Source organism: Diospyros lotus, chromosome 4 (genome assembly GCF_014633365.1).
Source record: "Diospyros lotus cultivar Yz01 chromosome 4, ASM1463336v1, whole genome shotgun sequence".
Taxonomy (NCBI): Eukaryota; Viridiplantae; Streptophyta; class Magnoliopsida; order Ericales; family Ebenaceae; genus Diospyros; species Diospyros lotus.
The window spans coordinates 16,404,974-16,423,915 of record NC_068341.1 but is presented as its reverse complement, the minus strand read 5'-3'; the positions used below and the strand labels follow the sequence as shown (position 1 = coordinate 16,423,915).

The 18,942-nt window shown below is 32.5% G+C and overlaps 1 protein-coding gene across 1 annotated transcript; it reads right to left on the bottom strand.

Annotated features, from left to right (window-relative positions):
• Window positions 1–1,743: 1,743 nt before the first annotated feature.
• LOC127800422 (probable beta-D-xylosidase 7) lies at window positions 1,744–9,901 on the bottom strand. Its single transcript, XM_052335015.1, has 6 exons — window positions 9,419–9,901; window positions 7,358–7,660; window positions 5,116–5,285; window positions 4,475–4,572; window positions 2,754–3,524; window positions 1,744–2,633 (listed from the first exon to the last, which is right to left on the bottom strand). Exons 1-6 carry the CDS (start codon window positions 9,866–9,868, stop codon window positions 2,047–2,049), a joined length of 2,379 nt encoding a protein of 792 aa, XP_052190975.1. The 5' UTR covers window positions 9,869–9,901; the 3' UTR covers window positions 1,744–2,046.
• Window positions 9,902–18,942: the final 9,041 nt, after the last annotated feature.

Here is an 18,942-nt window from a genome sequence, read left to right as displayed (position 1 = left end):
GAATAATATTTCCAATATCACATTTCAAAAAATTTATTCTCTAGATAAAATTAAATATGCGACAAAATTTTATTTTAATAAATTCTATTTTAGCATTAAAATTAAAAAGTCAAACAGTATATTCTTTTTTCGATCGTTATCTCCATCTCTCACTATATTAAATAATTTACTTAATTTTTCATTCTCATCTCTATCTAGGAGTGAGTGTTTATCTTGTATTTTAGATTTCTACTAATATTTAAAAAATAAAACAATGCAAAAACAAAAATAAAAAACTTGATAGATTTAAGTGAATTTGAATATTCTTAAAAAATTAATTTTGAATATTAAAACATAAAAAATACCATTTAATCATAAACTTAAAATTGGAAATGAGAATGAGCAAATTTACACAGAAAAAAGGGGAGCAAATTTATTGATTAAAAGAACTTTCTTTTAGATAAAAAAAATATAATTATATATAAATAAAATAAATATTATTTAAAATTATGTGCAATCAATGACCGGTCAAAGACTGCATATCTATCCCTTGTTCATCCGGTTTTATTTTTTTTAATATACATAATGCTTTAAGGGATTGTCCATTTTAACCTTTGACAGATATGTTCAATGCACTATTTTTTAAACAGAACTACATCTTAATTTTTTTTGAAGCTAATGATAAAATTAAATTTTAAATTTCTGTATTTGACCTAATTACTTCACTTTTTCCCCCTAAGAGATGTTTTTTAACTAAGATAAGACGGAGAAAATGTTAAATATAGAAAGTATTATGGATGTTTGAGATTTCTAACGTATTTGTTAAATTTGTTTGATCATTTTTAAAAAATATCTCACGTGACCTTTTATCTTTCTCTTTCAAGATAAATTTACTTGACTTTTCTCTCAGATAAATTTATCCGACTCTTTCAAGATAAGATTTAATTACCTATATGACCATTGTAAGATAGTTAATGCCATTTAATGCATTTTAAATATTTAAATTTATCAAAAGAACTTATTTATTTAAGTCTTATAATTAATATTATTTAATATATTTTTAAATTGTTATATGTTTTGACAATTTTTAAAATTTAAATGACATTTTTCCTTTTATTGATTTTTAAAATTTAAATTTCTCTCTCCATATATATTTTATTAACTAATATAATTCCTTTCACTAATTTTTAAATTCTTTTATTTAATTTTATATTTTATTATCTATTATGAAAATATGTTTTGGCCATTTTTAATTATCTAGGTGGAATTATTATAATTTTAGCAATAATTATTTCTACTTTTTAAATCTATTTTTGAACATGAAAATAAAATATTATTTTTAATTTTTTTATAATTTATATTAATCATAAAATATTATTTTAATTATAAATTTATTAATGATGTGAACAAATAATTTTGAATAAATTTGGTAATAAGGATATTTTGGTGAAAAAATTCTTATCTTGGTGCTTATCATATATATTAATAAACACACACAAAAAAAGTACAATTATTGGATTTCAAAAAATTTAACAAATACTCTAATAGAAATTTTAAAATGTTTCCCAATCTTATATTAACCATTTTATATCTTGATTTGAAAAATATTCTAATTTTATCTTGATGTCTCTTATTCTACTCATTTTAACAAACAACCCCTAAAAAAAATATTTTCTACCTAACTAAACAAAGAGAAATGATAAATAAATACTTCACTCTCCTTCCCTTTTCTACATTTCCTCTTATAATTTACATTCTATTCAATAGTCATTATTCAACTTCTTTTATCATTAGATAAATAGAAACAAATCATACAAAATCAAAGGATAAGCTTCTTCTCGCTGGAAAAAGTGGAAACGTATCTTTTCAAGAAACAGAATTAAATAAACCGTAATGCATATGCTGGGCCGGCTAGGGCTCACTTGCTTCCCAAAGCCCACCCCACTAACTCGACAGGCCTCGCGATTTCACTCGGCCCATTTCCATTCTTACTTTCTATTTTCTTTTCAACTGTAACTATCCCTGAAAATTTTGGCTCAAGTACGTGAAGAAGCAAAGGCCTCAGCATCAAGCCACAACAGAAATGGGATACTTTGTATTACCCACAGTTAGGAAAAAGGAGCCCTCTTCAATCACCATCAATCCATCTTCATTGGGTCTGCTAAGGTGCTCACAAGGGTTCAATACAAATTCAATCTCTGTCCTTTCCCCTGCCTTCAATCTCACACTCTGGAAACCAACCAACTGTTTCTTTGGACTTCCATTTCTTGGCTTTGCCTGCTTTGCAAATATCATTACTGGGTGTTTACCGTCCATCTCTCCATGGTTTTCCACTCCAACAACGGCCAAGAACTTCGCCTTGTAGCACATTTCTGTACCAATGTCTTGTACTTGCAAGGAATGAACTGAATCGGTGCCTTTAAGGGCATGAGAAGTTGATAATTGGTTTAGATGGAGCTTAGTTTGGGTTACAGAGACGAACTTGTATGAGTATGTTGAGTAGCTAAGGCCATGGCCAAACTCGAAAACTTTTCTCCCAGTGTAGAATCTGTAAGTCCTCCCAGGGTAGCCTGAGTTATCCGGGCGCATTCTCATGTCTGTCATTGGTACTTTGGTGAATTCTTGTGGGTACCAAGTCATAGGCAATTTTCCTCCTGCAGGACAAGATGAACAAAAAGCATTTCAGTTTGGTGCTTTTACTTTTTTTTTTTTTTTTTAATGTTCAAAGCAATGGACAAAAATTGGTTTTTGGGAGAATTTTGGAGAAACTTGACCTGGGTTGTGGTCACCAAAGATGATCTCTGCAAGAGCAATCCCTCCAGCTTCTCCAGCATAACCAGCCCACAAGATACTTCCTATTTTCAGGTTCTTTTTCGCAAAAGAAATGTCAACTGGACCTCCACAAAGCAGCACCAACACGACTGGCTTCTTCGCAGCTTTGGCCACATTAACTATCAGACTCTGTTGGTTACCCGGCAGCACCAAGTCCTCTCGATCATGATACTCCGTCTCCTGGGTTTGATCCAACCCCATGAACAACACCACGTAATCTGCTGCTTTTGCCATTTCCACAGCCTTGTCAATGTCAGCAGAAGAACAGTTTACTGCATTACAACCAGAGTGATACTTTGTGTTGCTAACATGCCCCCGGAGTGCATGGAGAGGTGAAATGCGTTTGCATGGAGGGCCCTGATAGTCTCCGAGCAATGTCTCCACTGCATCGGCATTGGGGCCAATTACAGCAAGAGATGAGTTCTTGGAGAGAGGGAGAAGCCTCTGGGAGTTCTTGAGGAGGACAATACCGTTCTTCGCAGCTTCAAGGGCTAGATCTTGGTGTTCTTGGGAACAGACCTGTTTTGCACCGATGTTTCCAAAATGCCGGTTGCTTGGATTGCCATTGAACAGTCCTAGTCTCATTCGAACAGAAAAAAGATTGTGCAGGGCTCTGTCTACTTCAGATATAGGTAGTTTTCCTTGTTCAAGAGCAGATTTTGTGTAATTGTTCAAGAAGGGCCTTTTTCCAGCAGCACACTCAACATCCATGCCTATGAGTTTTTTTGTTTCACAAATATCAAAATATATAGAATTCAAGGTGCATAAAAGAATTCTCTGTTACCACTATGGTGATAGCCTAGCGATTGGGGAGGCACCCTCATTGCTGGTGGTGCTTGCCTTAACAAGCAGTAGCTATAACTTAAATCGGACATTTTCTAGCAAGAGGGGGTTGTTATGCTCATGCCCAGAGAGGATTGATATGCTGGTCACTTCATCTCTCTCTTTTACTAAGAAAAAAAAAAAAATCTTTGCTTGTGCTGTCTCTGTGTAAAACAATGTCCATGAGAAAGACGATGGACTCATGGCTTTAGTATGAGGCGTATTAAATTAGTGACATTTCTTGAATTATTACAATAAGTTGAAAAAAAAAATGAACAAAATATATTATGTTTCTCAGACTAAAATGGACAAAAGAACCCAACCCTACCAGTTTATTTGAATCGCAATGTGGAAAAGATGGGCGTTAATGGTCATAGAGGCTCATTTTATGAGGGTCAGGGGAGGGTTTTATTTACATGCAATCTTCCCCTTGCTATTTTGTGAAGAGGTTATTTCCATAATTCAGAACCTGGACCTTCCAATACTTCACCGTTGCCATCAAGATTCACCCTCTGACCTTTTCTTCTTCTTCTTTTATTTGGTTGGTTCAAGACAATAAGGCAAAACTAATACAATCTCATCTATAAAATTAATTTCTGTCTAGCAATCCATAAAAGATGAAGGAGAATAGTAAATAATTTCTCTTTATTTTATTTCATTTCATTTAATACCCAAATATAGCATAAGATTTTAAAATTAGATGAAAAGATGAGCTATACACCTTCAACTTTTATAAACAAATTAGAATTAGAAAAGATTATCTACAACTCCTGTGCAAGAGGAATAATTTAGCAAAAGATAAGGGGGCAAATAGTGAGGTTCACAAGAGTCATAAACATACCAGCTTTAAGAACATCAGCGACAGCATCTTCTGGTGTTTTAGCATATCCTTGAGCCTCATTGATCATAACAACCCCATCGCAGTCTGATGTGATGTACCTGATCATTCAGCCAATTCAAAAGGATGCGAAAATCAGAGAATTATGGATTAATGATTACATAATTCCCTCTAAGTTTCAATTCAAACATGGATTTAATTCACACTCCATGTTTTGGGCAATTATTTACCATATGAAAAGAAGAAAAAACGGACTACTTATCTAAATAAACTCCTTCAGGAAGGACAGATGTCTAGAATCTCTCATCAACAATGTCTTTCCAAACACACATTCGGATTCAGTGATTCTTTACTTTGATAGGATACAATCTTTATATCTTTTTTGTAGGTTGTTTACCTGCAGCTTTGTCCCATCCAATGGGATTAAGACTTGTGATATTGTTGTTGTTTACACCTCATAACAACTAGTTCTTTCTGTCAAATTTTAATTTGTAATCAACCGAATTCCTTTTTTTTTTCTCCCCTTTTTGAGATCTAGTTATATTTTTGCATTTTAGTACTTAAAAATAAGCAAGTAAACTAGTCATAAACTATTTAAAAAAATCAATAATTAAAAATACTTTCTTGTTCAATTTTGATCTCACCCTTGAAAACCCCAATCTTCACGAGCGGTCTTGGTCAAGAGATTGTAATCAGCACAGTTTGGAATCCCATTCACCTGGTTATAAGCACACATTATCCCACTGGCTCTTCCTTGTTCTATACAACTATGAAATGGTGGTTGGTATGTGTCTGCCAAGTCCTGCTTAGTCACCTACCCACCAAGATCAGGAGATTCAAACTTCAACAAATTGGAAAGGAGAGACATCCCCAAAATACACAGAAAATTTACATAGAATAATTAGTCAAATATTTTCTTTTCTTCTAGCAAAAACATACATATATATATATATTATCTGGTTTTAGTTTTTTGTATAGACCTACAAGATGCTACTCATTAATATTTATGCATAAAAAAACACAAAAAGAAAACCCATATAAATAGCTTTCAATTTGAAAATAAAAATGTTATTCATATAGAAAAGGCTTACATACATGTTATTAAAGACATGTACCAAGGACTTGAAACATGTGTTAGAATATGTGGAGGAGATACTAAGGCTTTACCAATTGCAATTGGATTACATCAAGGATTTGCATTAATCCTTATCTCTTTACCATCAGAATGGATAACTCAGTAAACATATACAAGCAGGGGTGCCTTGGCATATGCTATTTGGATATGACATTGTCTTGGTGGATGTGACAAAAGAAGGCATGAATACTAAGTTCAAGACATAAAAGAACAATTTAGAATCTAGAAGTTTCAAGTTAAATAGATTGAAAACCAAATATAAGAAATTTAAGTTTAATAAAAATACGAGCGAGGATGATGTCATGGTAAAGCTTGAAGATTAAGTCATCTCAATAAAAGATCAATTCAGGTATCTTTGATTAATCATCCAGAAGATGGCAAGCTTAATGAGGATATTACCCATAGAATTAATATAAAATGGTTAACATGGAAAATTACATCTAGCATTTTATGTGATAGTAACAATCTATTAAAGCTAAAAGGAAAATTTGATAAGATGATCCATGACCAACTTTGTTGTGAGGAATTGAATGTTGGGTAATAAAGCACCAAATGGCAAAATGTGAGTGTAATAGGGATAAGAATGTTACATGGATGTAGCTATACAAGAAAAGAAAATTTTATGCGTAATAAAGTCGAAGAGGCTCCTATTAAAGATAAGATGCATAAGAACGTTAGATGTCGAGTAAAAAAGCACCAAATGGGCAAAATGTGAGGGTAATAGAGATAAGAATGTTACATGAATATAGCTATACAAGAAAAGAAAATTTTATGTGTAATAAGGTCGAAAGGGCTCCTATTAAAGATAAGATGCATAAGATATGATTGAGATTATCTGGTCATGTAAGAATAAACTAATAAAGGCTTTTGTAAGGAGAATAGATAGAATAGAATGTGTCTTTAGCAAAAGAGAGAAAAATACCAAGAAAAAACTCGGTTGGAGGCTGTTAGATATGACATAATTTAATGAAGATAATACCATAGATAGAAATGAAATAATTGGCGAGCTAGAATTCACATGTCCAACCTCACATGGTGTGGAATTAAGACTTGATTGTTCTTGTTGTTATATGGAATTTTTGTATGGAAAATCATAAAGAATGAGCAATAAGGTGCTTGTACAATTATGAGCTACTATGTTTGGTTCTTCCCTTTTTCAATACATGGATTTTAATTAGTCATGAGAGTCTACATGAAAATTCTATTTGCATAACATTACCTCCATAAAAACTGTCATATTGCCAACTCATTCTGTATGAATTTTCAATAAGAAAGTTCTTTGTAGGTGAGGAAAAGAATTGAATAATCAAATGCCAACAGAAGAATCTCATTTCTTATCCCACAATTCAACTTGAAACCTTTATTTATCAGCTTAGAGATAAATGCTAAAAAAAAAAAAAACCTTGTAATTGTTAAAAAATGTCATTGTTAGCTCGTTAGATATGAGATTTCTTGAATTGAAGTTTAATATGAATACCGTGTTCTAAACTTTCCCTGGTAGAAGGGAACAAAAATTAATCAAATGAATACAGGAGAATCTCAGTTACTTAACCCACTAAATTCAGCTTAAACCCTTACGTCACCAGTTCAAAGACAAATACCATGAACAAATGCAACACAAACAAAGAACCAAGAAAAAAACATTCAAGCATTTGTTAAACATCAAACAGAAAAGGCACTAATCATGCCAATATGGGATCTTTAAAGATTCAAACTAAAATTTAGGGCTAGACTTTGGAGAGACTACTTACAATAGCATTGAAGCCAAAGCGATTGAAACCCTTCCAATTGTCCAAATCATAGGCAGTGAAGTGCTTGCAGCAGGCAGAGGCCATAAGGTGTCCATCCTTAAGCTCCCCACCTTCAAAACTGTCCCCTTGAACTCCTCTCACAAATGAAACTGCATATTTAGCTGCAACCGAAGGGTCCTCTCCAGGGGTCTCTTGCCCTCTTCCCCACCTTGGGTCCCTAAACACATTTATGTTTGGTGTCCAAAATGTCATCCCTGTTGCTTGCCCCTCATTGTACAATGCTCTGGCCTCTTTCCCAATTGCCTATAACAAGCATTCAACCATAAATACAAATCAAACACCAATGAATGTGATAAAGCAATATAAGAAGAATTTTTTATACAAAAATTAAATGTATAGAGTAATATATATGGATATACTGTGCCATAATGATTTATATTTTGAAAACCCTAATATATATGGATATACTGTGCCATAATGATTTATATTTTGAAAACCGATCACAAGGATTCGTATTTATGAAAATACCAGTATTGTATTGTCATGGTGATTTTTTTGTATAAGAATTTCCGTGAGAATATCATTTCCTAAAAAAATATATATTCACAGAAAGTATAAATCAGTAATACATATATAAGAAGTTAATCTAAGTATATACTTGAATTGCCAATCTCGGTGACAATAATAAAGTTGTTTATTTGAAACTAGAAAAATCATTCTTGAATTGTGAATATTTTTACAAAAAAAGAATATGATTGTATATAAAAATGACCCTTTCTTAGCTTCCACACAATATGAGGACGGATGTCCCTTATTTTGAGTATGTACTTTTCCTAATGAGATTAAAAGAAAATGTATCTTCAATCAAATATATTGATGTGATATACCATGTATTACACAAGGACATATATTTTTCGGAATTTTCTTGCATCTGAAAATTTGTGAAATTTTCTTTTTAAATTTTGTTGTTTATGATACAAACAATGAAAATTTTACAGGTAATATTTTCTTTAAATAATTTTCATTTCAATGTAATAATGATTTTTTGAATAGAATACAAGGTCAATTTAGTGCCTAAACTTTTTGTGATTTCTCACTTTAACCCTTGAACCTTTTTTGGTTCAAATGTACCCTTATACTATACAAATTGGTCTATTTTGACCGTATAACTAATGGACCGTTAATCAGAGTCAAAATAGTTCAATTCATAAAGTACAAGAATATATTTGAGTCAAAAACATAAAAAAAAAAAAGAAGTCAATGATACATTTGAGCCAAATTGAGCTTTTATCCATTTTTTGAGCCAGTAATTAAAAAATATTTCTTAAAATTGGAGTGGCTTAAATAAATTCTCTAAAAATATTTCTTCATAAATCAGGCTTAACTTTTAAGCATTCAACTTACTAGATTTCAGATGAACATAGGATTTTGGTATTCATTTTAACTGGCAACGCATAGAAATGCTGTTAAGCACGGACTATATATATGGGCCCATATATCTATAATAATCAAATGGTTTGGGTGGGCCTTTTAGATTATTGGGCCCACAATGTCCATTCCAAATATAAGCCCAAGATGCAATGCCTGAAAGATAGTACTGAAATCCAAGCTTACATCTGATAAATTGACTTGTGGGTGATCACGTGCATTTGTCAGCCACACCACATGAGCCAATCCCCGTGACTTTGCCCCCATATCTCAACAGAATCTCAATAGATAAACAAAAGTTCTTTATTCTTTCTAACCACCAGTTTTAAAATACTTTTAGCCTCTTAACTTTATTTATTTAACCAATTTTCCATTAAATGAGTTTTCAATAAAAAAAAAAAAACTGGCACTCCTACCATTACTATAACTATGGGAAGTGTTCTTTATGTTTTATATATTTATACAGTTTTTTTAATATCTGTTTAACTGATGAAAAATCAATACAATTTTCAAATCGCATTCGCTGTAATTTAGCACAGTATTAAAAGTGTAGTGTGTAATTAATCTTTGTCTAAGTAATTCATCCAAACTAAAAAGGCAAAAAAAAAAAAAAAAAATCTAAACTGGACTCACCTGGCCAATGCGGTACCAGAGTTGGGCATCGAAAGTGGCGGCAGTGACGATAACTTGGGGGAAGCTGGTGGCGGCGCGAATCGCGCCATCGAATCTGATGCCCTGGGCCACCGCGCCGCCGCCAATACTCGCAACTCCGTGCAGAGCTTCCGACCACCACTCGTAGGCCGGCACGCCGAGTCTCGGAATCGCCGCCGCCGAGTCGACGAGCTGCGACACCTTCTCGTCCAGCGTCAGGCGGGAGACCAGGTCCCGGACTCGTTCCCCGATCGACAGCGTCGATTTGCAGAATGCGTAGGATTTGGTTGCTGGATCGGATGAGTCATCGCACGCGAATGGAGGCCGAGTCGACTCCGCCGGCGGGACTCGGCACGAAGTAAGCAGTATAATCCATGTGACAACGAGATTGATGAGAGCCGCGCGTTTTCCATGGCTGCCGCGGCTTCTCATCTTCTTCCTGAAGAGGCAACGAAATTCCAAACTTCTTTTCTGCAGCAGAGTGGGCGGCACAGCTGTCTCTTATATGGCAATTCGCACGGGCTAATCGATAGCAGCTTGCTTTTTTTTTTTTTTTTTTTTATTATTATTATTATGTAATGATTATTTGCCTCCATGTTACATTATTACATCATTTTCTTTATCAAAATTATTATGCAAAAATATCATTTTTATTTTAGATAAATATTTATTGTATTATTATTTTTAAAGCCTAATTTAGTGTTTTTTTTTTTATAATGCCCATGTTTTTGCCTGGAAAGAGCACACAACAAACCTTAATATAATAATAAAATATACTTTTATTTTATTACAATTTGATATGAATATCATAAAATATTCATATCAAATTGTAATAAAATAAAAGTAATTTTATTATTATATTAAGGTTTGTTATTAATTAAAATTTATTTTAGATAATTAAATTACAATAGTTAAGCTTCATTTATTTGATAATGAATTTTATTTATTTATTTTTTACTTACATGGACATGCCACAGGACAGGCTAATTTTCTAATATTAATTAATAGGCTCATAATTACACATTAGTGACATATTAACACCTACATAAAGGTAGACCTTTGATGATATGATATAAAGTGGAAAACATTTACACAAAAGCAAACCAATACGGTAGCCATATGTCAAGGTCCATAATTCCGACAGTTGTGATGTTGAGATAATAATAATGGCCTTTGGGTACTATTTTAATGTCAAGTATATATCCTAGTTCAGATACAAATCCCCAATGCATTATGGGTCTCCATTTGGGTAGGGCCATTTGGCTTTTGGTTTGTTGAAATTTTTTGCCTTTGGGTCCTTCCTGACCAATTCTATATTTGAAAAAGAAAAAAAAAAAAAAAGAATTTGAGATGACTCTAATGTTGTGTTTGGACAAGGGGGGTCATCCGTTGATATTATATAAGTGTCATTTTAAATTTTAGATCTAAATTCAAATGCTTTCAATTATAATATATTCCAAAAATAAATTTTAAATTATTCAAACAATTATAATGCGAAGGCATAGGCATTAGCATGGGCGAATCTACAGCTAAGTGAGGGTGGGCAATTTCCCCCTTCAACTTTTAAAATCGTCCATCATTATCCTTCATTTTGTGTATAAATTATTATATATTTTAATATTTGTTTTCTTTAAAATAAAAAAGGTAGGGGCCAATGTCAAATAAGATATGAGAGAACAAACAAAAAAAAAAAAAGAAAAAAAAAAAAAGGGAAAAGATAAATACTGTTTGGATAAAAAAAAGTGAAAAAAAAAAAGCCTTGTCCCTCTAGTAATGTGAGAGAGAATGACTAAAATCAATCACTTGTATAGTATTAGCATGTTAAGTGATAAGACTAATATGTCACATGTCAATTTTCAATCAATCACTTGTATAATATGTACTTTTATTAGTTAAAAAAAGTAATTTTCATAAGAAAATAAAAACCACTCAATTTCCTTTTATTCTAAAAAATAAAATTCAAAACTTATTAAGGGCCATTTATTGAAGAAAAGTGATCCATCTTGACTATTATTATTATTGAGATAATAATTGATTTGTATTTAGTGAAGATATATAAATTATTGGTAGCTGGTAAGGGTAGGGGCCCGGCCCACTTGGAGGCGGACCCAGTAGCAATAGTAGAATCCATGTGCTAGGTCGGGCAGGGGCCCAACCAAAGCACCGTCATATATATGACAAAATTGGCAAGATGCTTCCATGTGAATGAGGTCCATACAAGGCTTTTTGTGGAAGACCCAAGTACTACCTACGAACCTGGAGTATGAAGAAATTGGCTTGGACTTGGAGTAACTCAAAAACTAATAAAAATAAAAATAAAAACAGTATTTCTCAATCTTTAACTTTTTTTTCCTCGAGCTAATTCATCAACACAATAAATGTTTAAATAAATGCTACAATTAATGTAACCAAGCCAGCCAGCCAGCCCCACTGTGGGTTCGAAATGACGTTAGGGAACGGCAACAGGACGACCGGATTCCAGCAAGACTGGGCTTTCTTCCCTCAGAATAATCTTCCACAATTAAATTAGTATTCGAAAAAGAAATACTACACGCGTTTGAATATTATATAAGTCAAAAGAATATGTGTGTATAGAAAATTTTTTGAGTGAAGGCGAAATTTATTAAATAAAAAAATAAAAATTAATGTAATAATATAAATATGTTAAAAGTTAAAATAATTTATTTAATACTTTACAATAGTTTTTTGAGATGATTTAAAATTAGATTATTAAGATTTATATTTATATTTTATTAATTAATTTTTTTTATAACTAAAATAGTTGAAGTTATGTAAAAATTCAACTTAATACGAGTGATGACCTGTTAAAAATTTCAAGTCAGTGTTGATCTTAATGAGTGACGGGCCAAGCCTTTAGTGGACCTTCACTAACTTCACCCCTCTTTATACCTGTTGAGACTATAATTAGCATGATTTATAACATGATAATCCTCCATAATTATGAGGTATGATCCTTGACAATAACTAACCCAAGGTTCCTAGGTCGTGGGGCGGAGTATATAGGGTGCGGACAATAGCTTCGAGCAATAGAAAAGAGAATGTTACCTGTGACACCCTCTAATAGATAGGACATGTGTCACACAAAAATTAGCTCTTCTTAGAATTAAATTTTAAAGGTGGCTTCGTAAATAAGGACCCTTCATCAAAAGACTTTAAAATATGATAAACTTGTCGACATTCGGAATTAGCCAATCGTGATTTATTAGCCCGCACTTAGAGAATAAACACAAATAGAACAAATAACAAATTGTATGTAAGAAATTTTATGTAGTTCGGCTAGAATGATACCTAATATACAATTATTCTCTGATAATTTCGGTAGAGTAACAATATATTTTTTGCCTAACCCATATTCAATGATTCTCGACCCTTATTTATATTGTGGCGTGTTTGCAATTTTTATAAAAAATCAAAATAAGAGGATAATATTATGGAGACAAGACGTTCTTATTAATTCCATAAAATTGAGAGTGGATCCCGTATTATTAGGGGTCTAGTTTGTTTCAGATAAGACAGGTGGGCATCGTCTCCGATTATTCTGCGGCCTTGTTGTTATACGAGCTGAACGGTTGGCCAGCAAGCTGACAGCATCGCTGGGAGCTCATTTGGTTTTACGGTCTGAACTTGGGTTTCGGCGATGTGCGACCTTACTCTAAAGATCTCAGGTTGACTTTGTCTATTATTATTTCTAACAAATTCGCTACCTCGTCGCAATGCGAGCTGAGTAGCCCGATGTAGTGTCTTGTGGCTTAAGACTTTTCGCATCTAACTTAGTCAAAGCGACCTGCAACCTTGCCATGACGTCTTTAACTTGGGTAGCGATCTGCGACCTCATCATGACGTCTTCAACCCGAGTCTTAGTGGGCTTTAGAGAGATTGGGTCGGTCCACTGGACTTATTTCAACCCATAAAATCGGCCTAGAAAATATTCGTAACAGAACTACTGTTTAAACATTTCACATATTTCCTCTTAAACCCAACATTAAAGAGTTTATGTAAAAGAAATTTGATATATTGCTCACGGTCATTTTTATATTGTCCGACGCACCTCCACCGTCACCCAATTATCCCTCATATACATACATCCATGCATGCATACATATAATTTTGATTTTTTAATATTATTATAATTTATTATTAAATAAATTGTTAATTCTAGTCTGTTAAAGCTACAATTACTTTAATATTTACAATTATAATCATAATTAATAATTTATTTATTTATTTATGTAACATCTCAGTAATTTTGGGTAGTTAATAATTATTAAATTTTGCATTTGAAGTGATTTTTGATTTATTGGAATTGAATAATTTAGTGGATAGTTGATAATTATTAATTATTGTATTTGTGATAATTATTGAATATTTATGAGTTTAAAGAAAATATTAATTTATTTTGGTATTAGAGAAATGGGCATGAAATTGTTGAAAATTCGGGGCATGAGTGTTATTAATATATGAGGTGCATATGATAATTTCCAGAAGTTATAGGTCTAAATGCAATTTCCTAGAAATGTTCTAGAATAACCTTAAAATTAAATCGAAGCATATGATGGTTGAAGGCAGTGTGTGGGGTGGGCGGTGGCGCGTGTGAGTGACTAGGGGGGTGACACAAGTTCGAGCCCGCGGGAGTGCACTCGCTGTGGAGGATTTTGGCTGGAATTTTCCAGCCAAACCTTGCCCAAAACGACGTCATTTTGGGCAAGGCAATGGGCAGCCAGCAACTGCCATGCGGTACGCGCTGAGCTGCCCTCAAATTGGCTTTTTTAAGCCTGAATTTCAGTGAGTTCAGGTAGAGAAATCGCACAACAAAAGAGGAAAAGAAGAGAAGGAAGAAGAAGGCACACAACGGTGAAAGTCGGAGAAATTTTGGGATTAAATATGGTTTAATTAAAGATTAATTAGTCAGATAAGTAGATAAGCATCTATTAATAATTTTTTATGGTTGGAATTTTATTTTGGGTGCGATTTTGTTAATTTTGAGAGGTTATGTTAATTTGTAGCGTGTATTAATTTGGTGGCATACAAGAGTAAAAACGCTAAAATCGACTAAATAGAGACAAGCTCTTTACTTCCTTTGTGAACCTATTCTGTTTTATGAGTTCCATGCCTTCTTTTAATTCGATCCGATTCGATTCCGCGTATCAATTGTACAAGTCAATGATTTTATTAGTATGAATTGATTTAAATTAAATATGAGACTTATTGAGGTCTTATTTGTTGTGTGTCCACGGGGTATTGTATCACCCTTATTTCTTTGAGAATGATGTCGAACCTCATCCGAGACTAGGTTTCTAGTGGATTGGCGGGATTAGGTTGTGGTTATGGTGTCCTGTGTGTGTGAGTCTGGATAACGGGAGGCATGAGCTATCGACCGGTGAGGTGACTTGTTGACTATTTGGCGATACGGGAGCGAATCGCCGACCAAGCCATGGACGGTTGTCGACTGGTTGATCCTTAGTCATAGATTGTCGACTGGTGCCTGGTCACTGTTGACCAACTTTGCCATTATGTGACATATTGCATGGCATTGCAGTGCATGGGACTAGATTTGCATTTATTAGGGATTATGCTTGTATGTGTTGGAGGTGTGAGCATTGGCATGACATGGTTGGCCTGCTGAGTGCTGACTTGTGTATGTTAGGCGAACATATACATTTAGAGCATTCGCTTGTGTGAATTCCTACGTGGGCGTAGCATGGCCTGATGCTTGGCTTATGGGGGCCTTGTCATTATGTTAATACTGCAGAAGTCATTGCATTTATTACTCGTTACATTGCATGGTTACAATACTCTATATTTATGCTAGTCAAGGCCTCGGGCTCACATATCTTTGCTAGATAGGGCCTTGGGCTCATATGGTTTATACTAGGGCGTCAGGCCCATATGGTGGATGCTAGTTAGTCTATGGCGACGGTAGGTTTGTATGCAGACTTGGGTGCCAAGTTGTGCATTTCTTATGTGGGCCCTAAGGACTGTCACTGTGTGCATTGGTTTATTTATTTATGTTGATGGCTGCATGTTGTAATACATGGCATGGTATGGCACTTTGATTTCCATTACGACGTTTAATGGGTGGTACTCAGTGTGAGAGATTTACTCCCAACTGTACCATATTTCTTCTATTGTGCTTACTGAGCCTTATGGTAAGACAAACTTTGATTTCCATCATGGCATTTGATGGGTGGTACTCAATGTGAGAGATTTAGTCTCAACCGTACCATATTTCTTCTATTGTGCTTGCTGAGTCTTTGTGGCTCACTTTGTTTTACATCATTCCAGATTGAGAAGAATGGTGTTCGGGGATGGTTACTGAGGCGATTATTATTATTTTCTTTGGATTCTATGTGTACAGGGCAATCTCAACCGAAAAAATCTTTGGGGTGTGAGTTGTGATCAAGGGCTTTGATTATGTATATGTGGTACTTGATTGATTGATGCTTTGTTGAGTAAGGAAATGCCCCTGAGATGTATATTTATATTTAATTCACTTTCACTGTTATATAATAATGGAGCAAATTTCCAGCTCATGTGTTTAAGTTCTTAGCCAGTTGTAAATAAAGATCCATGAAAAATTCTGGATCGTCACAATTTATTTAATCACAACAGAATTTATACATATTTTATGTCTTTGTTAACCGTGTCTATCAAATAGAAGTGTAACTGAATCGATCAAATTCCTCAGACGAGCTTGACGTGATTTAATTTGGGGGGAAGAGGGAGAGATGACGAAATAGGGGGTCTAATTTGAGGGAGATTTTAAGTTTGCTACTAGCTAAGCTACGTTAGTGTAGGAATAACATAAACAGTTCGATATTTTTAATTTTTTTTATTTTTTAATATGTTCGATTTGAGTATCTATTCGATCGAGCTAATTCAATTTTAGAAAAAAATTTGGTATATTCAATTTGAATAATTTGATTAATTCGGTTACATCCAGGGATTACCTAATTTGAGTAATCACCGGTTAAATATGGATGTAACCGAATTGATCAAATTACTCAAATTAAATATATTAATTTTTTTCTAAAATTAAACCAACTTGATCAAATAGATACTTGAATCGAATATATTGAAAAATTAAAAATATCGAACCGTTTAGATTATTCAACATTAATGTAGTCCAATTAGTAATAGGCTTAAAACCCTACTCTAATTAAATCCATCATTTTGCCCCTCTCCCCAAAACTAAATCATGTCAACCCTCTTTGGATAATTTGATCAAGGGAGGGAGGGGGTAGGGTTAAAATTGGGTGATGGTGGGAAGGGGAGCCCGCGTCGGGCAGCATAAAAATGCCTAATATAGACAATATAAAACTACTCAACACGGACAATATATCAATCATCTTTTGTGAAATATAACCTATTAAAGGGTTTTCTTCCGTTGATAGTTTGCTTTGTCTCAAATGAGAAACATCGACAGATTGGAACAATCTTAAAACATTGTTTGGCTACCTGATCTTTCCTAAACAAGGGCTATATGCCACCATAATTTGCACTTTCCCCTGTTCTTTATATTAGTCAAATTTATATTTTTTTCTTTACATTTTGATATTTTTTTTGTGTATCTATTTAATTTTTTTATTATTTCGATTACAATCTTGCATCTGTATGTTTGAATTAATTTAATTTTTATATTTTAATTTTTTTATATAAAAATTCAAACTTTTTATTATTTCAATTATGCATCTGAACTTATATTTTTAGATTAATTTAACTCATTTACTTTAATATAAATAGAGTATAACGTTTATTTTATCATCTCACTTTATATTTTTTTTATACATAAAAATATAAAAATTAAATTAATTCAAAAATACAGATCAAATAATATAATTGAAGTAACGAAAAATTTAAATTAATACAAAAAAAAAAATATCAAAGTACAAGAAGGGCAAAATTTAGTTTCGTAGATACATAATAAAATGAAATCGCAATGCTTATAAGGGCAGAAACAGTATTACTACATGAGATTCAAATAAGTTCATAATGACGAGGCAGGGACTGAAAATTTGGAAGCTTTAAGTTGAAGTCCCGTCAGATATAGATTTTTTATCCAACTTATTTCTAACTTGTATTTGTATTTATTATTTATGAGTTGTAATTTAAATACTTTAATAATTATATTTATGTCCTTCATATAATTATTAATTAAAATATACTTATCTATTCTATTATAAAAAAAAACAAACAAATTAAGAATTTGTTGTTCCCTTATTATGAAGCTTTATTAAATGTTCCATGAAAAATTAGTATGAAAATTTTATGAAAAATGTCTCATTTAAGCAATTGAATTTCATTTTTATTGTTTGATACAGTACATTTTTAATGAAATATTAAATTTTATGGTACAATTATTAAAGTATCATTTGGTCTCTTTTTGATGAAAAATTCTATTTAAGGGAGGTGATTTTTGTTTTCTATGTAAGTTAAAAAATATTTTCTTTTATAAATAAATGTTATTAAACACATGCTAAATCGTCTTTTATTAATTTTCTTAGAAAAATATATTAAGAGAACAAGTCAAAGATTTTCTTGCAATATTTAACTCCACAAGGAGTGAAATTATAAACTCAATAAAGGAATAAAATCTAAAGTGACAGAATAGAAGGCATCAAACTATTGAAAACTTCTAAATTGTTTACTAAATTGAAAACTATTGCAATGTTTACTAAATTGTTTTTAATTAGGATAAAGTGTTAAATTAGTAATTATATTTTTTTAACAAAAAGTTAAATAAATTATTTTACTTTTAGATATAAATTAAGCCATGTTAATCTTTATATTAGACATTACATTGCCGTCATTAGATGGTTATTTAATTTTAATAGGGGTGAAATGTCAAAGTAATCTTTGTACTTGGCCTTTATTCCCTCTTGAAGAATTAAACCAATCACTTTCATATCTCTCTTTTGGCTCACAACACAATCATTTTATATAACAATCACAAATGTTAAAAATGAGATTTTGGGTGTAATTTTAAAATTAATAAAGTTTGGAAAATTGCTCTAAATTCACTTAGGCGTTAATATTTTATAAGTTAGATTTAACTTTTAGCATATAATAGGGCAATCAAAATTTGATACCTAATTTGGGTTTGGGAATTGCTAGCTTCCCCAAACACTATCTTTTTAGAATTAGAGTTTGATTAAGTATATAATTGACGTTGTTAATAAAATTAAAATATTGTCTAATGGTGTTAAGTGAACATCTACTATAATAGTTAATATGGTTAAGAGTTTGAAAGTATAATAATTTATTTGATCTTTTTTAAAATATAGTGATTAATTTGATAGCTCTTTTCTTATTTCTATTTTTATTTTTTGTTGGCTTAGTAAAAGAGAAAGGCAAGGCGACCAACATAGCAACCTCTCGTGAGCGTGACCATAAAAGACCTTCCTTGCCAAGAAAGGTTTAGCTTGAGCCATAACTATTGCAACAAGGCGAGCGTGTCACCTTAGCCTACACAAGATAAAATCTTGCAT